The following is a 24,032-nucleotide window of genomic DNA, read 5'->3' on the forward strand; positions in this document are numbered from 1 at the left end:
GGGGAACTGTTTCTGGGCAAAATGCAGCTCCACTGACATCGAAATTATTTTAGAAACTGAAGTAGCAATTATATATGGCCTATTTGGAACAGCTTATAAGTAGTTTTTTAATAGTGATTTATAGAATACGAGGCAAGTATGTGAGAAAAAGTTTTGTCTCGACTTACGTGAAATGTGCTTATGGGGGATTTCTATCATTTTGCCAATGAGGCCATAGAATACTCAATACTGTAGAATGTAAGCTGCTCATTTTTTCTTTTCTTTTTTTTTTAGTTAAAACTCGCGACACGCCTTTTTTTTTTAGTGGAAAAGAGGATGTATTGCTAAAATACGTTCAGGAGTCAATATTAAACATACAAACAATTAATTAAAGCTAACAATAGCATCTAAGAGCCTCCTTGCATTGGAGGTGTGGATAACAAAAGATTGGACAAAAATAATAATGTTTTTTGGGAAAAGGAAATCATCAACAAATATGTGCTTGTTCTGATTGTCTCAAAGTTTCCAACATAACGTGTCAAAAGTAAGCCTCCAATAAGTGTCCATACATTGAGGATTGAGATTCCAAAGTAGCCAGTCTTCAAAAAGTTTGGAGAAGAATTCCTGGGTTTTGTCGTGGGGTAGTATTTGCGCCAAGCATGCCTGTGCTATGGGACAAATGTGGTCATGGTCCTTGACTACTATATGGTACAATTCACAGGTTCCTTCCGTGGTTATGCCTCTTCTCAATCACTTTGCATTAGAAAGGAGTCTCTTCTTCTTGGCTAGCCAAAGGAAAGTGTGAATCCTTTGAACATCAAGCCACTTCTAGGTCCAATTCCAGCATTTGCCAGGGGTTTCACAATCAAACTGTTGATTGGCTTGATATGCCGAATTAGTTATGAAAGCTCCATTGGTAGTAAGATCCCAGTAGCACAAAGTCATCTGAAAGAAATTCTTGAGGGGGACTAGTTGCAGTGATTTGTAAGTTCAAGCTCGTTGGAAGTAGGTGTTGAATTTAATCCAGTCTCATTCTTCCTGGTTAGTAAAGTAATCACTAATTGTCTTGTCAAGTTCAGAGTCTAACACATCTGAGAAAATAAGGTACTTGAGATGACCCATTTTGCCTACCTAGTGATCAAGCCAAAATCTAGTCGTCTTGCCATTCCTAATGTGCCAAGCAATATTTAGTTCAGTGTCAGCCAAACAGCAGCTACACTCTGCCAAACGTGGGAGGCAATCCTTGTCTTGAAATCATAGTTCTGCTTGGGTTCCCAATTATATTTTCCTCTAAGAGCTTGGACCCACAATTTTTTTGGTTCATTGACCAGGTGAAAAGCTAATTTAGACAGAAAGGCACGCTTTTGCTCCTTAAGGTTTTTCAGTCCACAACCTCCATATCTTGCTGGATGATGCATATCATTCCAATTGACCAGACTTAGTTTTTGATGGTCTTCACCTAATCCCCATATAAAGCCTCAAATGATTTTCTCAACAGATTTGCAAGAGGTGGTGGGAAGGAGGGTAGTTTGCATGGTGTAAAAGGGTATGGCACTTAGAACAAATTTAGCTAGAGTAATTCACCCAACTAAGGATAGGGTTCTTACCTTCCAAGATGAGAGTTTTAGCTAGACCTTATCTATAATGTATTGGTAAGTATCTTTCAAAACTTTGTCATGTAACAAGTGAACTCCCAGTATTTGCCCAGTGGTCTTTTAAATTGGAGGAAATTGCATATTGTATTAGCATTTCTCCTAGAGACATTCTTGGAGAAGTGAATTCTCATTTTGCTTATGCTGATAACCTATTGAGAGGCAATGCAAAAATCAGCTAGTGTGCCTTGAATCAGCTGTAATTGGCTTAAGGAGGTACCACTAAAGAGAATGAGATTGTTAGCGAAGAAGAGGGGAGAGAATGGTGGACCTCTTCTTCCTAATTTAATGATTTCCCATTTTTTAAGGCGAACTTCCTTGTTAATCGCTTGGGACAGCCATTCCATGCAAAGCACAAAAAGGTAGGGGGAGAGAGGGTCTCCTTGCCTAATGCCTAGTGTTGGTTGGAAAAAGGGGGAGGGCTTTTCATTGAGAAGGATTTGCATGATGCTTGTAGAGACACATTGCATTATCAGAGTGTTGAGTCTCAAAGGGAAGCCTACATCTTCCAAGGTGTCTTGAATGAAATCCTAGCCAAGCTTGTCAAAAACTTTTTCCAAATTCACCTTGATTGCAAGCCATCCTTGTTTCCCTTGTTTCCTTTTCATCAAAAGAATCACTTCTTGGGCTATTATTATATTGTTAGGAATGTTTCTGCCCTTAATGAAGCTAGATTGATAATACTACCTCCGGTCCTAATTATAAGAACTAGTTGACTAAATTGAAGAGATTAAAGAAGTAAGTTGAGTTATTTATTTGCCCTAAATAGGTGTTGTCTTTTTTAAAATATCCTCGCTAATTAAGTGTATTGGCTAAAACTATTATTGTTAGCAGGACTACTTTAGAAAAAAGTGTATAAATATGAGAGACAAAGTGGATTGAGATATTATATTTAGGACTAAAATAAAAGTTAAACAAAGTCTTATAGTAAGGATCGGAGGTAGTACCTTCTCTTTTTTTTTTGACCTGATGTGATGTACCTTCTCAAGTTTTCTTTTTCCCCCTTTCTTTTTGTCATTTTTATGTACTTGAAGTTGTAGTTGGGAAAAAGGGGCTTGAGGTGGCGGAGGGGGGCGCACATTCATTTTATTCAAATGAATTGATCCGTATATTTGATCTTATCTTTGCATAACGCCTTGATCCACATCTATGATAATTGGTGATAATATGTTACTAGAAAGTAAGAAACATAAAGAAACTAGATGAGCGCCTTCAAATTGTGCTTTGCTTGTTTTGGGCGTCCATTTTCCCAAGATTGGGCCAGGCTTCAACCTAACCCAATGCCCAACAAGCTTGTTTGGTGGTGCATAGAATATACGTTCCTAGAAAAAAAATTAAAAAAATACTTAAATACATGAAAACATCTACAAATATTATTTACAACTAACCATCATTTTTACATATTATAATGTGAAAAATTGAAACCATAGAAATTTCCATAATAATCATAAAAGTAATATATAAATGAAACAACCACAGCACATTTTATAATGTTAAATGGTATCTTTGGCAGAAAAAAAAAACTATTAAATGGTATCTGCCATAAAACCTTCCACAATAATATTTACAATGTTAGATTATTTTTGTTTTATACGCTATATTCATCTTGACGCCAACCTTGGTTAAATTGAGATGAATCTTTTGTATACTTACCTTGTATTTTATAAATTATGATTAAAAAACTATTTATAAATCATTTTAAATAAAAACTCAAATTTATGTTTTATATGATTAAACCCAAACTTTACAAGAGTAAACAGTGCAAGTATTTGCAGGACAATGCCAGAAAATAAAAATACAAATGCACTTCATTAAAAAAAAAAAAAAGCACACCAAGGCCGTGCTTTGAGAATCCAATATTGAATTTGTAATTTATAAATGATAAATACCTAGAAAATATCATACGTATGAATACCAAACCCCCAGTCAATCTGTGTATTTCAAAACCCTCTCTCCGTGCGAAACCCTTTTCTGTTTTATTTTAAGTTTTTTTTTTTGGCCAAGTTTTATTTTAAGTTGAAAACACACTTTACGCACATTACTACGTTCAGCCTTAAGCCCTAGTTGGGTCTCTCGCTTCACCCTCGCCCTCACTCCTGAAGTTTCTAGCTCTTCAACCTGCTCGTCTCTAAACATGGCAGCTATGCTGGTTTGCTTTCTCTACCTCTATGCTTCTGTGTCTGTCTGCACTTGATAGATTTTGTATCTAAACCCTCTTGTGTTGTTTGGAATGTGGAAACGAGCAGCAACCCCAGATCATATTGCTGAAAGAAGGGACCGATACATCGCAAGGAAAGTCGCAGTTGGTGAGCAACATCAATGCCTGTACTGCGGTGGCAGATGTGGTGCGAACGACGCTCGGCCCGCGGGGGATGGACAAACTGATCCACGATGACAAGGGAAATGTCACCATTTCCAACGATGGTGCCACTATCATGAAGCTTTTGGACATCGTTCATCCCGCTGCTAAGATCCTTGTCGACATCGCCAAGTCTCAAGACTCCGAGGTAATTCAGGGAAATAGTGATTTTACTCGCGTATTCTCTATATTCTTCGGGGTGTATTGCGCTTGGTGTGACGAAGTTATCAGGTTTGGATTCCTTGGTCCCTAGGTAGTGTAGTGTTTATGCAGGGCTTTCCGTTCATTTTCTGACGGAATCAAGGTTTAAGTGAGTAATTACTCTTGGTATTGTTTGGTGAAAATAACATTTCTCTCGTTGATTTTTGATGTAAAGAAAACTACCATGCCGTAGGAGTTTGTAGTTTGCCCTTCTAGTCAGCTGCAGGAAGTGTCATAATTTACAATTTTTACACTTTTTACGAATTTTTGGATCTAAGCATAGTCATCGAGAGAGGAAGAGATGTGTGCTTTTTGCCATTGCTATTAGAGAGACTTCCCTTCGCGGGAAATAAATTTGCAATTCTAATGCTGCTTCAAAGGTCAAATATTTTACTGGTAACAAAAATCGTGTTCTAAGTAATTAACATGAATGCCATCAGGCTGATTCAACGATGACTCAACTTTGTCTTCTTATATTTGTATTATGAGCGCGAATAATGCTGAACTGGAGGTTATTTATTTTTGCATTGTTGATTGGCGACCATTTTGTGGAATGTAATGTTTGGGTTCTCTTTGTTTTGAACTGGAAAGCTTTACCTTTTAGGTTCCTTTATTTTATTAATAAATCGATTTTGGTCCTTTATGTTGAGATCATTCCCTAACCTTTTCACTTGTACCTGTTCTTCCTTGGATAATTTTCTTCTACGAAGTAAATACTCCCTCTGGTCCTTATTTTAGGAGTCCTTCGGGAATAATTTTTTGGTCCTTTGATAGTTTCGATGAGTATTAAATATTTTTCTCCATATATGCCAATATTTAAAGAGGGTTGTGAGATAATAGAAATTAATAGGATGTTAGTGTAGTTAATGAGGGTAATAATGGAAATTACTTGAAATTTTATGAAAAAGATTAATTTTTTAATTGTTTTTATTGGTACGTGTAAATTAGTTAGTGGGTTCTTATAGTAAGGACTGGAGGCAGTGTTACTCTTTTGTTTTTGGATGCCAATATGTGCAATAGATGTCGTTATGATTTTCTTGCATGGAATGGGTGTTTGAATTTGTGAAACTCTATTTAATGATAACTTTTTTTATTCATATTTGGAAGGTTGGTGACGGAACAACCACTGTGGTATTGCTCGCGGCTGAGTTCTTAAGGGAGGCTAAGCCTTTTATTGAAGATGGTGTGCACTCTCAAAATTTGATACGGAGCTATAGGATTGCTTCCTCCTTGGTACACAATTGAATCTACACTTTTCTCTTCCACTGTGACAACTGGGTATTGTCCTTACGTGTTGTCTCATTATGTATCATCCATGGTTCTTTTAGGCAATTGAGAAGATCAAAGAACTAGCTGTCAGTATAGAGGGAAAAAGTCTGGAAGAGAAGAAAAGCTTGCTTGCAAAATGTGCTTCTACAACACTTTCTTCTAAGCTCATTGGTGGGGAAAAAGAATTCTTTGCATCAATTGTTGTTGATGCTGTGGTTGCAATTGGAAATGAAGACAGGATGAACATGATCGGAATAAAGAAGGTAAGCAATTATTTTACAAGCTTGTTGTGAACATCGGGCTTTATATCATTTTCTATAGTTGTATGATGGAGGTTGTTCTACAGGTTCCAGGTGGTAATATGAGGGACTCCTTTCTAGTGAATGGAGTCGCCTTCAAAAAGACATTCTCATATGCTGGCTTTGAACAACAACCAAAGAAGTTTCTCAATCCCAAGATACTCTTACTGAATGTTGAGTTAGAGCTGAAATCTGAGAAAGAGAATGCTGAAATAAGGTATAAGTATTAAAAAAATTCTTCCTTTCTGATTTTTGTTTATTGATGCAGCCATCACCTTATTGAATGATCACCAAGCTTACAATACCTATTCATCTTTCTATTGCATTCTACAGATTATCAGATCCAGCGCAGTATCAGTCAATTGTTGATGCAGAATGGAATATCATATATGACAAGTTGGATAAATGTGTGAAGAGTGGAGCAAAAGTTGTTCTTTCACGATTGGCTATTGGTGATCTAGCTACACAGGTTTATCTTTGAATATTTTTTCATCACAGCTTATTTCTATCTTACTGTGGGTGCATTTAGTTGTTTTCAGTTAAACATTTTTGAATCACATGCAGTATTATTGGTGTATGAAGTTTTTACCTTTGATGCTTATCTATTGCTTGGATGTGGGCTTCTGTCTTTGTTGTCTTATTGATGCCCTCGAACTTTTGTTTCAGTATTTTACTGTAGATTGATAGTTCTGTGTAAACTGTCCTTTTTTGGACCATGACTTTTTTGGTCATTCTACTGAGAGGAAGCTCAGGGAACATACCAATTTTTTGAATAACATTTCCTTGAAACAGTACTTTGCAGATAGAGATATCTTCTGTGCTGGTCGTGTGGCTGAAGAAGATCTTCAACGGGTTGCTGCTGCAACTGGTGGAACTGTGCAGACATCTGTCAATAATATTATTGATGAGGTCTCATCACATTTTGACTTGTAGAAATATTACTTTTTAGTTATGTTATTCTCACTTGAACAAGAATAAATGCTATCATTGTATATTTGCTTTGCTGTGGTGTTTTGTGTCACTACTAAAATTGTTTTGATTTATTTGCTTGAAGGTCCTTGGGACTTGTGAGGTTTTTGAGGAAAAGCAAGTAGGAAATGAGAGGTTCAATATATTTAATGGTTGTCCATCTGGCCTGACAGCTACCATAGTCCTTCGCGGTGGAGCTGATCAGGTTTGTTAGAGGATGCGTAATGGCTGTAGACATCAATTTAAACCAATCTGTCTAATGATCTGTTCTTGGGCTTAGATTTTTTTTTTTAATTGTCTCTTACAGTTCATAGAGGAAGCAGAGCGAAGTCTTCATGATGCAATCATGATTGTTAGGAGGGCTTTGAAGAATTCTAACGTAGTTGCTGGTGGTGGTGCTATAGATGTATGTCTCAAATGTGTATATCTGGTTATTTTAGCAAGTGCTCAAAAGATTGACATATGATTCTTCGTGGCAGATGGAAATCAGCAGGTATTTGAGGCAGCATGCACGCACAATAGCTGGGAAGTCTCAGCTTTTTATCAATTCTTATGCTAAAGCTCTTGAGGTAGTGTCCTTGTCTTTCATTTTTGTATCCATGATTTTGGTTTGTGTCTCAATATTTCCTTTTCAATAGAACAAGGATGGGGTAGAAAATGGGTGAAGTAGAGGATTTGATATCCTCCAAACAGTATGTTTGATGGACAAACATAGGAAGGAAAAGTATTGTTGGACAAATAGTTACCCACATTATTGGGGATTTTTTCCCCCTTTTTTCAGGATTGTCAATCTCTGTCTTGACCTTCCTCCGCAGTAGTTCTAATGTCCTGCTCCTCTTGTCATAGTCAGGCCTTGCTAGAACCTGCAATGTCTGAGAAAAACCATTGACCTCCATTTTAGAATTAGAGAACTGCTTATTGTCTTATTGGCTTGGAAACTGTAAGACTTGAGACATGAAGGAATTCACGTCCTAGTCATACCAGCACATGTTCTTTTTGAGGAGTATGTTTCCTTGATTGGATGTTGATGCAAAAGCTCATGTTGCAATTGCAGGTCATTCCTAGGCAATTATGTGACAATGCTGGATTTGATGCAACTGATGTGCTGAACAAATTAAGACAGAAACATGCGCTTCCTTCTGGTTGGTTGGCTGTTTTATATATGTATGCATGTCATGCCAGCATATATGCAATGCAAAATTACTTGTATGCAGACCCATTGAGTAGCTAGATTGCTAGCAAGCCTAGCCTAGCTGAATACCAGCGTTTTCAAACTTTTTTAATAGAATTGATTGATAGCAACCTGAAAAATTCCCGAGTCAAATCTTAGCCCGGCTTATTTGAGTGTTGAGTTTCCTGCATGCATCTGTGTTGCCTTGCTTGACCAAAGAACATGTGTTTTTTCATGTCATGCATATCTTCTAGAGTTATCGTGATAGGTAAAGCATTGAACACCTGTATCCTGCATGCCCTTAATAGGTGAGGGGGCACCATATGGCGTGGACATTACCACTGGTGGAATTGCTGACTCATTTGCTAACTTTGTGTGGGAGCCTGCAGTTGTGAAGGTATCTGCATATTATCTGAAGAATTGTAAAGTCTGGTTGTCATATTCTCTTTTGATAGTGATTAAAGCTATATAATGAATTTGCAGATCAACGCTATAAATGCTGCTACAGAAGCAGCTTGCCTCATCTTAAGTGTGGATGAAACAATTAGAAATCCTAAGGTAAGATCTTTTAGTAAGTTCTGCCCTCTCCCCGATATTTCCCCTTTTTACTTGCAACCTATTTCTTCATGGCTTCCTTAATTAGAATTATCTATTATGTTAGATATAGCCAAGCATAAATAAAATATTTTGTTTGAAATTGTTTTTTCAATTTGTGTCTGGGGGTGGACTGGTACAATCTGCCATTTTTACTTTGCCATCGCTATTCTTAGTTTGGCTTCTTTTTTTTTTGGTTGGACTTGAGTATTGAAATGAAAATCTTGTTTAGTAATGAACTGGTATCAAACCTAAGGATGTCTTATTTAAGAAAGCGTTATTTACTATCTTTAAGTTACATTTGAGCTTGTCACTTTAGTTTGTTCTGGATAATTTTGAAGTTAATGAAGAATTGTTCTGTTTCCATATGTAGTCTGAGAGTGCGCAAGGAGAGGCTGCTGCTAGTGCCATGGGGGGCAGAGGCCGCGGAGGTTTCCCTGGTCGTGGGGGGAGAGGCATGAGAAGGCGATGAGATGGAACTTCAAAGCTGTATATCTGACAGTAAAAAATGAACTTGATGTTGGTTTCTGGCTTCATAGAATGCTCCCGCGGGTTCATGTATTTCTGCGGATTGATGTTGGTAAAGGAATCGTCCTGTATTTTGATCTTAGAGTCTAGTGACCACTTCGTGATGACATCGAACAAAGATGCTGCTAGCAATTCCCAAGTGTGTCCGTCTGGTCAATTTTTTATTTTTATTTTTGCGTTTTTTTGGCTTTAAAGCCTCGGTCGGGTCACTTTTGTCTATTCATCATCGGAGGTTGAAACTATTGTACGATTGTTGATGGAACTTGTGGTGTTGCATGGCAAATTTTGCAGTAGCTTTTTCTTTTAATTCAAAAAAATTATGTATTTTTATCGCAAAAAATTTATGTATTTTAGTTGATTCGGATCTAATTCTCGCAGTAAAAACTATATTGAAGGCATTGCGCAGTATTTATACCACTTGACCGAGAGTACTTGCTTCGTTAATTCGCAGTTAAGAAATGAGACTTCTCTGGTTTAGATAGGCTGTCGGATATCTGATCTGATGTACAAGAACTAGGAAAATTCTTGAGCATCCTGTTTCGGCAGCAGTAGATGCTCTAATTGAGTGAAAATGGCAGCCATTCACTCGTCTCATGGCTGCAGTTATTTCAACTTCCCATTCTTTGGTCGGAGCATGCATGCAAATTTCAATTGTTTTGTTCCAAGTTTGGAAAGCCTGTGCAATTTCAAAATGAGAATAATGAAAAACGCGTGCTTATTATTTAAGCTACTCGCATAAAGACAGCCATTAATTTGGGATAATCCTGAATTCGTTACTACAACATAAACTTTCTAATCTGCCTCGTTACATCAGCAGTAATTTATTGTCACATCTCGAGGTATGAGGATGGAAAAAGCTCCTCTTTATAAATGTGTTGCACATTGGAAAAAGGTGTAAATTTATCATAAGTATTATGCTATGGACGTTTAACACTATAAACTTTTCCCAAATACAGAAGCATACAACATACATAAAGTTTCTAAAGCTGTGCAAATTTGCCATGACCGTTTAGCCAACATACATGTCAGGAAAATGATGCAAAAATACAGTTTTTTTTATAAATTGTGTTTTTTTTCACATTGTAAAAAATGTGTATTTTTTCACCATTTTCTTAGTCATCACATTTGTTAAACGATCAATGGCAACGGCTGTGGTATTGTTGCACCATTTTAAAAGCTTTATGTGTAGTTTTGCATTCAAGAAAAGTTTATGGTGTCTAGTACTCTTGACAAAATAATTTATGGGTAAATTTGCACCTTAACCCCTTGTATATTTGTTAAAAGTAAAAGCGAAAAACGGTCTATGCAGGAACTAGAATTGAAATTGCATCTGGGAACTGTATCCAAGTGCTTCAAGATGAGTAGCCATGGCCTTATTCATTGGAGGTGGTCCACACCTTAACATCTGCAAGTTTCATAATTTGGTGTTGTTATTTTAGAGATAGAGCGAGAATGAAATTAATTAGTGTAAAATTGACCTTGATATCAGCAGCTGGTGCAGGGCAATGTGCTTGGATAATTTCCTTGGACACAAATCCGACACCGCCATCCCATTCTTCTGGTGGCTGCAATGTGTAAAAAGCATTCACAACAGAAACGAGAACATCCAAAAGCCAACTTTCTAAACTAATACATAAAGGGGAACATTATAGTTTTTCCCTCATTCTCTCACCCAATTTTTAATTTGATATTTATAGTTTAAGAAACTTATAACTCGGCATCTAAAATTTAAGACTTCTAATTTATTCAGTGTTGTTATATTTTCCCCGAAATTCTATCATTATGTGAGTTAATTTTAATTTGTTATCCACACTTTTATCATTTTTATTACCATCAATCACACAAATTCAGAATATAAAGATAGTATGCGATCAAATCGAAGGGTTAGATGCCCAAGGAACCCAAAGGTGCCCAGGTTTAACTTTTTCTCATGCTACTAAGAACAATTCTCCTTCGCACAAGGCATTAGCAGTTTGTTCAACTGCATAACCTTGACTGGTTTTCCCCCCTAAAACGTATCAATTAGCGAGACCGAGAAATCATATTCCACTTGAGCCAAAAAGCCATGCTCATGAAGCTTCGTGTTAAGAGAGAATTTAAATACCTGATTTAGAACATAATAAACTGTGAATTGACTTGGGAACTTGAGTGCAAATTCGTCCAGCTCTTCCTGAACAAGAAACAAGTCAAATGCATCAAAGGTTTTGGAAAATATGCAAAAGCTTAGTATGATGAGTCACTTAACGGATACCTTCTTAGACCCTTAAGATTAAATTACGAAGAAAAGAACCCACAGAAAGCTACAACTGAACTTGATCCATACAAACAGAGTCCTTTATCTTCTAAAGGAACAGAGAGTTATATGCCACACGAGGGGATATGACTGATGAATTGACGCGTCATATACATATAAGCCTACATGCCAGTGATGCCACGAATGAACCTACATCAAAAGAGATGAAGATATATTTACCTTTAAGAGAATGTCATCATAGGTAACATTGGCGTAAATCAGATGTATGTTAGTACTGTCTTGTGGGTTTTCCAGTATGGCTCTCGTAACCTCAAGAAATGGGGAAAAGATTTAATTAATTCCCAAAACATAAATTATAAAACATCGAAATGAAAGAAATGGATGCCACAAAGCTAAAAAATCCTGCACCTGAAACATTGGCGTGATGCCAGTGCCGCCAGCAATCATGCCCAAAGCTCTAGCTTCATTGGGTTGGTACTTGAAGCGTCCCTGGATGCATCACAATAAGTACATCTTAAAAAGTGATGTATCAGGAGCAAAATTGCTCATACACAAAACTCACATAAAAGCCCCTCTTATGCAATTTATAACAATTCAAATTCAAATATTATCTACAAGAGAAACTCTGAAGATAATGAAAAATAATAATTAAGACTCCTGGACAATACTAAACTCTGATTCCAAAGATAATAATAAACTCTTACTATTTTGAGTCCTCCTTTAAAAGGGCTTCTTAACAGTATGGATGCCATTATATAATAAACATTATATGAGAAAACAATGATAGCAGTAAGCATGATTATTGTACATATGAAATTATTAACATAAGTTCAAAATTTTCTTTAGATGTGTTCTGCAGGAAATATCCACTATAAGTAAAAGTTTACTAACAAAATAAAATCATAACTTGTCCGCATGGATAACTTTCTTCTAGCACATGCTTAGTCAACAAAGATCAATTAAATAAATTTTCCCTTCTTCTATAATGGTCAAAGTGCAATAAGCATTTCATCTAACAAAACCCAGCGATAAATCAATGGATAACAAAATGAGCTTGCTTTAAATACCTTAGGTCCCTTCACAGCCAAGTAATCACCTACACACATCTCTCGAAAATGGTGGGACATCCTTCCTTGTGGATACATCTATATATTGACCAAAAGCAATATGAAACAAAAGTAAGCAATATTCCCATCATGAAAAGACCCATTTTAGTTGTGCTTAAATACTGAGGAAAGAAAGCTAAAGGCGTGTAACCTTTATGACTAAATCAAAGTATCCAACATCAGTATCCAATGTTGTTGGAGTGTATGGTTTGACAACTTCTTCACCAAGACTGTCTTTCCCTCTGTATAAAGAAAAAATTATCTCCGAGCTCATTGTATTATAATGGAACATAGTCAGCTTGTATCAAGCAGTAGGACGGTAGGAAAAGCTGAGTAAACTTAGAAATGGTTCCAGGCTACTTAAGATGAACTGCTTAAGGTGAAATGAAATTAGGAACCGGCTTCATCCATGAATTGAGAAAGAAAAACAGAATTCAAACCTGCAGCTTATATGTTGTCCAATGGGAAGTCCTAACACTGAGGTAGGTGTTGGAAGACTAAATCTAAACTTGGCCACATTATGGCTGAGTTGTGTGCGTTGAACTAGTTTAAATTCCTTGAAGTTCTCCGGGTCCAAACAACCTATCAAGACAAGTTGTAACAAAGTTTAAGAAACAAAAGAGAGGCAGAATAAGCAAACGCAAACTTAAAATCTTTAATTTTAGAAAAATACTCCCTATGGTCCATTTTATAAGAGCCTGATAACTAAATCACGCGGTTTAAGAAAATAGTTAAAATTAGTTAAAAGTAATAAATATGCAAGAAATGAACTTTTTTTTCCCCCAAGCATGCCCTTATTTATAAGGGTCAAGTAAGAGAGTGAAAGTATGAAAGAGAATGTAGTAAGCCTTTTAATTAATGCAATATAAAATATTAATTAGGGGCAAAATAGTAAAATACATTAAATGTTTAGACAACCACGAGTGGGATCTTATAAAAAAGGACCAAAGCAATTCAAATTTTTTCAGGCTTCTATAAAAAGGACCAGACGGAGTAATAACAATATTTCATTAGTGAGCTAAAATTAAAACGTAACATTTAAATTTTATAAAGAGTATACGAAGATTTGATGAAATAGGCTCCTATGTCCTTTTTCATTTTCTTTGCCTTATTTACTTACAATTACGAGGGAATGTTCAGTACTGAAACTTTAAACTGTATAGTGCATGCAACCATGACAAGAGCCCAAGCCCATTGTTTTGCTGTTCCAGTTTCCATGTAATTTGTTACCATATCAAGCTACAATTGGGGTAGCCATGGCAGCATTTCAGTCATTTTGTTGCAATCACTGACATTATGATGCATATGTTCATCTAAGAAATAAAGAGTTGGTTATCATCATAACTTGTACATCTTATGTTAATCGTGGACTTATCCGTTACCCAATAGTGTGGAGCAAAAGCCACCATAAATTGATCTACCTCATTTGACTTTATGGTTGAATTCAGCGTCACAACACAACAATGCTGTAAAATACATTATAGATATACACTAGCATGAGACGGCTTCGCTGGCGTCAATTTTTCGTTTTCTACAGAACTAGGAACCTTTAAAACTGATAAACTCACATATCTTCTCAGCACACTGCGGAGGAGACAACTATTAGTTCCTCTGTGTTCCTTGAATCTTTCCTATTCCGCCACGATATTGTGTCATAATCGCAAACATCTTATTCCTATTATTTTTTGTCAATATCAGGACCAATTCGAAACCAAGTCAAATAAAAATACAAAACCATTCATCCATTCAATGAGCGCATTATTAACTCAGACTTTGCTCAATATCGGCGGAATTCACATTCAAATGCAAGCCCCGTAAAAAAAAAAAAAAAAAATTCGCGTCTGGGGGTCAACAGGAAAGCCGCAGGAATTACAACAGGGAAGGACAAATGAAAACACAAACAAGAGAAATCGAAATACCTTTAGGCTTTTTGGTGACATAGTAATAGTAAGCGGTACCGCCGATAATGGCCACAAGAGCAACTGCCATGCTTATCGTCTCAGCCCTGTGAGTATGAAGAAACTCCATTTTCCGCAAATCGAGCTTCAAAAGAGCTTCGAGAGAGAGTGAAGGTGCTTTTAGGTCAAAATATATCGCAAGTCGAGATGGAGGAGGAGGAGAAGAAACTATTGGATAGAAGACCTTTTAATATTTTCTCGGATCAGAGAGCTAATGGCCAATGGCAATGGGGGTGACTGGGTGCAGCTGCAGACCGGGCCTCAGCCAACGTGGCACACTTGATTGTCCAAATAAAGAGATCATGTAATTGCACGCTCGAAGGTTATAACTGACAATTAACATAATCAAATCACATAAATCACTTAGAATAAATTAAAATTTCATGCACAAAGAAAGTATAGCTTACATACAGCACCAGTCCTTATTATTTCAGAGTATAAATATCGTAATTTCCCATATAGCTTAATACAGCACCAGTAAATTACGATTTATTTATACTTTCTTATAAAGTATTAATATCCTAACTTTTCTTCAAGGCACAAAAGCAAATATTTAGTAAAAATTAATTACTATGCCCTACCAAAAAGGAATATAGTAAAAAGTAGTCTCGTTTATACCCTATCACTCCTCATTAATGCTTGTTCCATAGTAGAAGAATTTTTTTGGCACACAAGCATTTTGGAAGATACTTGTTGGATGCCATTTTTTGCGATGCAATGTCGGATGCAACTAAGAGTATAGATGAAAGTAATTTTTGTTTTATTAAAAAACACTGCAACCTTCAAAATAACAGAGCAGGTGATACACTTAACTTGAGATTTGAACTGTTCATAATTATAATGAAAAAATTTACTTAAAAATTGTGAGATATTAATGTGGATCCGTTTGAAGGTGGAGAAGAGATAAAAGCTTTTCCGGGGGAGAGGAATATTGTGGAAAAGGGATTGGATGGTTGGTTTGAAATTATAAATAGTTTTTTAATCATGATTTACAAAATACGAGATAAAATGTAAAGTATTCTATTTTATAACATATTTTTATACTTATTTAAGAGATTTTACATTGTTTAAAAGGATTAAAATGTAGTAGATACTCATAATCTGAATCAAAAAAATTATACAAATTAATCGCTTAAAAGTGTATTTTTATTATACTTTTATAATTTTTCTTTTAAAAGTTATATTGCTTTGATTTTAGGGAATATTTCATTGAACAGAGAATGGATCCAAATTTTCAAATTGAATAATCAAGAGCTACAAGCATAATTTGGAAGCTCGGATTGAAGCATTAGAATAATATTCTATGTTCATTGAAGCAGTGAAGGGCAAATGAGCCAAGGGCAAAATGGTCATTTCACATGACCAAGCCTAAGAAAAATGTAGACCTCATGGAAACTACATTTATGGTAGCTATTTGGAATTAAGAGAGAATTTTCCAATCATCTAATTGAAATTATCCAAAATATCCAACTAAAATATATCCCACTTCCGTCCTAAATTGAAGAGTTTGAATAATTAATTTCTTTTATAGATAATTCCTTTATCTTATTTTGAATTTAAATAAATGTTTTATTCATATTTTTCTTTAAATTTCATGTCATATCCACCACATATCCACTATCTATTTAATTTTTTAAGCATCCATATTATCATCTTCATCATCTTAAATGTAACTTAGTTCATCCTACCATCATATCTTTATTCAAATTTGAAATATTATCCTTTTATCTATTATCATTTAAATTCAAAAGCTCTTCCCTTTGTTTGTCATGAAGATCATACTAAATTAAGATAATTCAAATTCAAATTTTATCTTTTGAATTCAAGATATATTAAATAAAATCATTTTCTTCAAAGATTAAGTTAGAAGTCTCAAGGGTTTCTCATCCAAATAAGAAGGATTTAAGAGCTGTAAAAGGAAATCAAGGAAGCTTTGGAGAAGAACGAAGCCATCTACACTTAATGATCACAAGCATACAGTTGGCTTCTTTTTTGTGTCTGGTTGTATAGCTATTTTCTTCTTCTATTTTTTTTTATCATTATGGTATCATTTAGCTAGATGTGTGACTAGTTCTCTTTGTTTCTGAAGAAAAAATGACATGACTTGATTTCTTGTATGAATTAGGGAGTTTATGGGTTTTAATATTTCAGATTATGAATTCATTATCTTTATAAATTTTATAGGTTAAGATTTTTATTTTCTTTTTATGGTTGTTATTGAATTTGTGTTTCAGTTGAACAATTATGTTTTGAAGTTTTTAATAAATATATTTTAAATTTTCTCATGATACTATGAATATTCATCTTTATAGTTTTCTATTTTGATTTGCACAAATAGTTTATATTTTAAGATTTTTGATAGATTACTCTTTTTAAAGGACAAAATATAGCTGTTTAATTGAATTTACAAGCAAAGTGGTTTTAGTTGATTAATTAAAAGATGATTATATGTTAGCTTGTTATAGGGGTGTTGAACTTGTCTCGTTCCAACCTAGTCAATTCAGGACAGGGTGGGATGGGAGAAAAAAAATTTCAAGATGGGAATATGGAATAATTGCAGCATGGGACAAAACAGTAACTAGGATGGGACGTGGGACGGGGTCATCCCCGCCTCTAGGGATTTTTTTAAAAAAATTTATTTATTAATAGTTATTATTAGATTATTCAATTCACTTATTAATAATAATTACTTTTATAGTGATTTTCAGCTCTTAAGTTGCAATGTTATCTCAAAAAAATTTTCTTCTTCAATAAAATAATTCATAAAACCATTATATAGTGTTTCTTTTGCGGTATTTTTTACAATATTATTTTTACACCTTTTCTTACATTATATAATTGAGTTTTCTATATAATATTTTTTATAATTTTTTTAATTTTTAGAAGCCCAATAAAAAACAAACATTATAACATAAAAAAAATATACCCAAAATTACAGTCTTTTTTTTAAAAAAGGAAACGTCCTGGTCATGACGGGATCGGGACGGCCTTGGGATGAGACAGGACATGGGATGGAAATCTAATTCCATCCTTGTTGACTAGGAACAAGGATGGGAAGTGATTGGTCATGACTTAGCTTTCTAGGTATAATTGTTAATTAATTGGTCATGACTTGGATATTATTTGGGATATCTCATTTGATTTAGTAATTATTTTTATACAAATTTCTTATCTTTTGAACCGTGATAGTCATGTATTAACTTCTTTGGGAAGTGTATCATTCTGATAAGATTTTCTTCTCTTTGTTTTCCCAATTTATTTTCCAAAATAAAATTAATTAATTATTTTATTATTCTTCTATTTCTTTTAATCACTTGTTTTAAAATTAAAAAAGGATTTCAAAATTTTGACGGAGCTCGGGAGATAACCTAAGTTGACCTCTATACTATATGGGATTAATTTATATAATTAATTTGAGAGCTTAATCTCAATTTATATAAAATATATTTATAAACAAGAGTAAAATATATTGATTATCCCTTTATTTTATTTAAATTACAAAAACTTCCTCTCTATTTTGAATATATATATAAATCTCCTTGCAAATTAAAATGTACGTTACATAAACCTCTCTTATATATTTAAGATTTCATTTCCATCCATCCAATCGCTAATTGACCTTTAAGTTTGATTTTTAAATTTTTATTTTGACCAAAATATCTCTATTTAAAAAAATGTTATTTAAAAATTTATATCTATAAAAAAATAATTTTTGACACAACAAAAAATAATTATAATACATGTCTTTTCAAAATTTTTAATATGTTGTAAAATTTTTAATTTTGATTATATTATAGAATTATATAATTTTAATTCTTCATGAAATATTGAATTTAAGGTTTCTTTTAAATGGCTAGAAAATATTTTGAATGGTTATTTTTTCGTCACATAATATAAATTATGTGAGTTTGAAAAACTATATAAATAATTTAAATTCATAATTTAAATTTTTTTTAAAAAAATTGTTGCAAGCATTTATAACTTTTTTAATTTGATTGATTATGTATTTGTTTAAAAAATTAATCAAATTTATATTCAGTATTTTTTTATGTTCACATTAACTAAACTACTTCATCTTCTGGCCCAATACGATAAAAACATCAAACAAACAAAAATTTGCAAAAATAAAATACAGGTAAATGAGAAAATCTTAAATTCTTCAGCCTAGTTTTAGCCAAAACTTAGGGATTTAGTATTATGAAGGGTAAACTAGTAAATAGAAAGTATTTCAATATAAAATTTAATTAAAAATCATTTTTTTGAAATATCCTTAATGGAATTAACTGTTTGGACTTAAATATATGTTTTCAAAATAGAGACTAGATTTGTGTAATTAAAGACAAAATATAAAAGAGATTAGAATATTTTACTCTATAAATAATTTTAAACATGATTCCAAACCTGATGAAATCGTCAATTGATGAAACTAACGAGACCGCAGCCATGGGAAAGGTTAATGGCGCCCAACAAATGGAAGCCGCCCAGTCCCACCGTCAATAAGCAGCCTTCCACCATATCTGTGTGCGGGGGTCATCCATGTGAAGAAAGCTGCTCTTCTTTATCATCGTTTTTTAACCCTCAGAAGCACTCTCTTGTGCTGCCTACAAAACTTGCAACTAGAGTTGGTAATAGAACTGGTAATACGGGCTGGGTCCGCGGGGCCAGCCCGCCAAAAATGGAGGGCTCTTGCCAACCCGTCAAGGTGCGGGCTACTCTAGCCCGCACCGTTTTCAGCCCGCTTTTTTTTTAATTTTTATTTTTTTATAATTTCTAATATATTATACAATATAATTGGAGGATTTTAACCCCAAATTTCATATTCACGTTTTCTCATTCATGTAATTGCATATGTAATACATACATAAAAGATCTACTTAATTAATTTGGATAAGAAAAATAGTCAAATTAATTATTTAGAAAAAAATATGTGTTAGTTTTTTTAAAATATCTTTTCAAATTATAAATTAATCCTCATATTATTTTATTATAACTTATTACTCAAGTTTAAAACTCCCAGTCCAATTTTAACATTACAAACTAAGCTCAAACCTATACAAATAATAATTTTTTTTTAAAAAAAAAGTTAGGCGGGCCGGCGGGCTAGCCTGCCAGCTCGCCAAAGTGCGGGCTACTTCAGCCCGACTGGTCCGTATCTGCACCGCCAGCCCGCATTCCCAGTTCTAGTTGGTAACGTGCTCTAACCTGTTCCGAGGTGGAACTCATTCGAGCCGGCCCTAGAAGAATCATTTTTTGGTGGACCTACATTTATCCAACTCTAACTTGCAAGGAAATGGGTTTACCGTTTACAGGTTGGATTGCCAATTTACATGTTTTTGTCTTAATTTTTTTTTACTTATATATATTTTAACTTTTTAAAATAAATTATAAATTTTTATAGACTAAATTTTCTTTATTTTTATATTTTAATGTGATTGTATAACTAAATTGATCTCAAAACTTAAAATATAAACATACAGTTCATTTTTAATTTGTATTTTATTAATATAAAAATGATTCAACTATAAGAAAAAAATAAAAAATGAATTTAGAATCAAAGTCCTTGACAAAATACTAAGTTATATTTAAATTGAGTGAAAATGATAAAAAATTTTTTATTAAAATTAAACTAGAAATTGTTAAAAAAAAAAACTAAAAGGAGGTGAGTGGGCTAGCTTGTTACTGTTATGGGGTCGTGAATTGGCAGTTTGCGGCTGAAAAAAAAAAAAAAGACAATTACAATCAAATTCTACAAAAGAGAAATAATTACTAAAAAGTCTTAATAACAACCTGAGCAGCCTGTAATAACAAATCTTACAGTAGGGAATGACAACTTTTAAGACTTGTTTTATAATTTTTTTTTAATGAGATTTAATTGTAATTCTCCCTTAAAAAAAATGACATCGAAAGAAGGTTAGGTCAAAAACCAAACCCGCTACTTTTGGAAGGTTGGGTCCGCATGCATGTTACCGCCTTTCCCTGCAATTATCTAAAGCATTTATAGAGCTATTGTGTACCTGCCAAAGAAAAAGGGAACCATGAATTAAATTTAAGCACGCGCTAGGATGTGCCACGAGGGAGTTAAATAAATGTAAATTTTTTTTAAAAAAGTGCAACCTTCAGAATAGCAGAGCGAGTGATAAGGTGATTTTCACGTGATTGTTTAATTTATCCCTATAAAATGGACACATCAGGCTTCTGTGGGCATCCCACAGAGTTGGAAGCATCATTATTCACTCCGAAAGAAAATGAGTTTGAAGCAAATGGAGAAGCCGAAGCGTCATGCAGTATGTGTGCCGTTTCCCACACAGGGACACATCAACCCCCTCATGCATCTCGCCAGAGCTCTTCATTCTCAGGGCTTCTACATCACCTTCGTCAACACTGAGTTCAACCACACTCGCTTAATTGCCTCTCAGGTATAATGCCTCTTCCTGTAATTCTCTGATGTCTCTTCTAACGTCCCAAGTTCTCATCAACAACAACAATAACAAGCCTTGTCTCACTAGGTGGGATCGGCTACATGAATCACACGACGTCATCGTGTTCTGTCAATAACTCAATCCTTAGATATGTTGTTGACTAGAAAGTCTCGTTCAATGACTTCATTAAACGTTTTTCTTGGTCTTCCTCTGCCTCTTTTTATAGGGTCCCAAGTTCTCATCAAAATAAATTTTTTGTTTTTAATTTTTTTGTTGTTTATTGGATTTTACATAACATTAGTAGCATTTTAATATGTTACGGGCATGAAATGATGCAGTTTTGAAATTTTTTACGATTTTTTTTTAGAAAACTCTAAAATTAAGAAGTTTGATTTATTCATGGTAAACAATTTAAAATTGCATCATTTCATATAAAGTTTGAATGACTTGGAGTTGAGTTTTGTTGGTGTAAAATTTGTGATGCAGGGAGCAGAGTTGGTGAAGGGGTTGGCAGATTTCAAGTTGGAGACGATAGCAGATGGGTTGGGTGAAGCGAAGCACGAGGACATTCCGGCACTGTGTGAGTCGCTGAGGAACAAGTGTTTGGAGCCACTGAAGGAGCTTCTGAGGAGGCTGAAGCAGGAAGAAGAAGAAGGACAAGTGCCACCTGTGAGCTGCGTGATAGCAGATGCAATCACCAGTTTTGCAGGAGATGCTGCCAAGGAGATGGGCATACCAGAGGTTCAGTTTTGGACTGGATCTTCTTGCGGCTTCTGGGGTTTTGTCCATTTTCATGAACTGGCCATTAGAGGCATCCTACCATTCAAAGGTACTCCCTCACGTTGCCTTTTCTAAGATACAAATACATAGATTAAAGACTACGTAGAAGAGGGAGAGAGAATATTAAGGAAGATGATTATGATATTTCAGAAAAGACATGTCATTTTCCTTATAACTAACTAACTTACCTAACTTTCTTAATCTAATCAAATTAGTTAGATAGGTTTTATATTAAAACAGGAAGAGTATATTGTTTTACTATTTTTTTTTTCACGGATAGATTGTCTTTAGCTTGAAAGTTCTTCTAATTGAGATGAATATTACCAAACTGACTTTTGCCTACCAACATTTATTTGGATTCCCACCGACATTTTTTTTTAGTTTTTACGGGAGAAGAGTTTAAATAATTGATCTTTTTTTTCTTTTTTGAGTGATGAAATAATCGATCGTTACTGACATTCTACCCCACGCTTATACTGGAGTCACTGACCTGCGGCACCCACACTTTTTGTTTGTGGGTGCCTCTAATTTTATTAAGTTTTTAGTATAATCATGAAATAAATGGAAAATACTAGAGTCAGATACAAAGGACGGCCTCTGAAATTTGGTACCCATTCAAATAAGACACACATTTTGTACTCCGGCCATTATACTTTCCTGTAACTTTTTGGCCCCTTAGAAGAGAGGTCCTACGTCTATTGGTCACGATGAGAAATTGACAATTTGAATAGAAGAGAGGTCCTCGGTGCGATCGCATCTGCATTATTTGAATACAATTTCAATAGTCAAATTTAAAATTTTTAATTTACTGATATTTTGAGATAAATTTTTTTTTGTTGAAAAAATGATAATTGACAAATTATCTTTGTTTTAAATTTGTATATGATAAAGTAGTATTTAACATCCTAATGCACATCCAGCATCCTAATTTTATTTATCATGCATCCAAAAGTTTTTTTTTTTTTAAAAAAAAAGCTTGCTACTTGACTCTTTTGTATGTGTCAAAATATTTTTTTTAAAAAAATAAAAGTAAAAAAATTAAATCTAAACGGTGCTTATGAAACCGCTTCCGATGATAATAAAAGCAAGGACATGTATACTTGACACCAAGTTACGTAACTGCAAGTTTAAATCTAAAAAACCTCGCACGTGTAACGTCCTATACATGAAGAGCTCCCATGATTAACCTATTTGCATTATATTGGTTGATGTTTTTAGATGAAAAATTTATCGCTGATGGAACCTTAGATATGACAATGGATTGGATTGATGGGATGAAAGACATGAGGATCAGAGACCTCCCAAGCTTCCTCAGAGTCACCAACTTAGAAGACATCATGTTTGAATTCCTGAGATATGAAGCACAAAACTGCCTGAAATCATCTTCGATCATCATCAACACATTCCAGGAACTAGAAAGGGATGTCCTCAATGCCATCATGGCCAAAAACCCTAATGTCTAGGCCATCGGCCCACTTCACTTGCTAGAAAAACACTTCACGAACAAGGAAAACTCGACGAAGCTATCATCATCGGCACCACCAAGCCTCTGGAAAAATGACTCCCAATGCATCCAATGGCTACATAAATGGCCACCAAACTCAGTGGTTTACGTGAACTATGGCAGCCTAACTATGATATCTGAACAACACTTGGAAGAGTTTGCCTGGGGGCTAGCAAACAGCAACCAACCATTTTTGTGGATTTTGAGGGCAAATCTGATAATGGGTGAATCAGCAATCTTGCCACAAGAGTTCCTAAATGAGGTAAAAGATAGAGGATACATAGCAAGCTGGTGCCCACAAAATGAAGTGCTAAGGCATGCTTCAGTTGGGGCATTTTTGACACATTGTGGGTGGAATTCTACAATAGAAAGCATAACTGAGGGTGTGCCATTGATATGTTGGCCTTTCTTCTCAGACCAACCCACAAATTGTAAGTATGCTTGCAAGGATTGGGGGATAGGGATGGAGATGAAGCAAGGTGTGAAGAGGGAGGAAGTTGCAGAGCTTGTTAAAGAGGTCATTGTGGGAGAGAAGGGGAAGAGAATGAGAGAAAGAAGCTTGAAGTGGAAGGAGAAAGCTATCAGGGCGGCTGATGTTGGAGGATCATCTTATAAGGATTTCACCAGATTCATGAAAGAGGTTCTTCATCATGATGAGTACTGATCAGACACTATATGTATGATAAACTAAGGACATGGAAAAATCTTGCAGCACTATTTTCCAATTATAATTAATAATAAGCGAGGGTCAAGATCTAATTAGGCTATGTGATGTACGTAATGTGCGGATCAAATCTCAACTTTTCACTTGTCCATGTGTTTGAGATTATTTCCCCAGCCCTGAGATAAGCGTGCAAGCATTATTCATATATTTGCGTGTGTCTGGTTACATATATTTTAAATTTTCCACTGTCAACCACCTTATTGTAATTGTGTCACATTGATTACACACACAATCACCCCAGCAACTAGTTTCTAACTATTTTTAAC

The 24,032-nt window shown here is 34.6% G+C and overlaps 3 protein-coding genes and 1 pseudogene across 3 annotated transcripts in view; 3 read left to right on the forward strand and 1 right to left on the reverse strand.

Moving 5' to 3' along the window:
* The first annotated feature begins 3,678 nt into the window (after positions 1-3,678).
* LOC114717184 (T-complex protein 1 subunit eta) lies at positions 3,679-9,421 on the forward strand. Its single transcript, XM_028902279.1, has 14 exons — positions 3,679-3,780; positions 3,878-4,138; positions 5,299-5,424; positions 5,520-5,723; positions 5,807-5,976; positions 6,093-6,228; positions 6,552-6,668; positions 6,814-6,933; positions 7,036-7,134; positions 7,208-7,297; positions 7,783-7,870; positions 8,208-8,296; positions 8,383-8,457; positions 8,867-9,421. Exons 1-14 carry the CDS (start codon positions 3,766-3,768, stop codon positions 8,963-8,965), a joined length of 1,689 nt encoding a protein of 562 aa, XP_028758112.1. The 5' UTR covers positions 3,679-3,765; the 3' UTR covers positions 8,966-9,421.
* Positions 9,422-9,719: 298 nt separating this feature from the next.
* On the reverse strand, positions 9,720-21,583 carry LOC114717119 (NADH--cytochrome b5 reductase 1). Its single transcript, XM_028902203.1, has 10 exons — positions 21,579-21,583; positions 14,301-14,507; positions 12,822-12,963; positions 12,533-12,623; positions 12,343-12,420; positions 11,684-11,764; positions 11,495-11,584; positions 11,126-11,191; positions 10,500-10,586; positions 9,720-10,426 (listed from the first exon to the last, which is right to left on the reverse strand). Exons 2-10 carry the CDS (start codon positions 14,407-14,409, stop codon positions 10,334-10,336), a joined length of 837 nt encoding a protein of 278 aa, XP_028758036.1. The 5' UTR covers positions 14,410-14,507; positions 21,579-21,583; the 3' UTR covers positions 9,720-10,333.
* The window catches only part of LOC114717115 (protein FAR1-RELATED SEQUENCE 3), a 29,436-nt gene continuing 22,763 nt past the window's right edge, over positions 17,360-24,032 (forward strand). The window contains exons 1-2 of the mRNA XM_028902195.1: positions 17,360-17,372; positions 20,582-20,588. The gene's annotated coding sequence lies outside the window, so the exon portion shown is untranslated. The remainder of the gene's footprint in view (positions 17,373-20,581; positions 20,589-24,032) is intronic.
* LOC114717148 (linamarin synthase 2-like) lies at positions 18,796-23,706 on the forward strand (annotated as a pseudogene).

Source organism: Neltuma alba, unplaced genomic scaffold (genome assembly GCF_004799145.2).
Source record: "Neltuma alba isolate B1F8T4 unplaced genomic scaffold, ASM479914v2 tig00011709_pilon, whole genome shotgun sequence".
NCBI lineage: Eukaryota > Viridiplantae > Streptophyta > Magnoliopsida > Fabales > Fabaceae > Neltuma > Neltuma alba.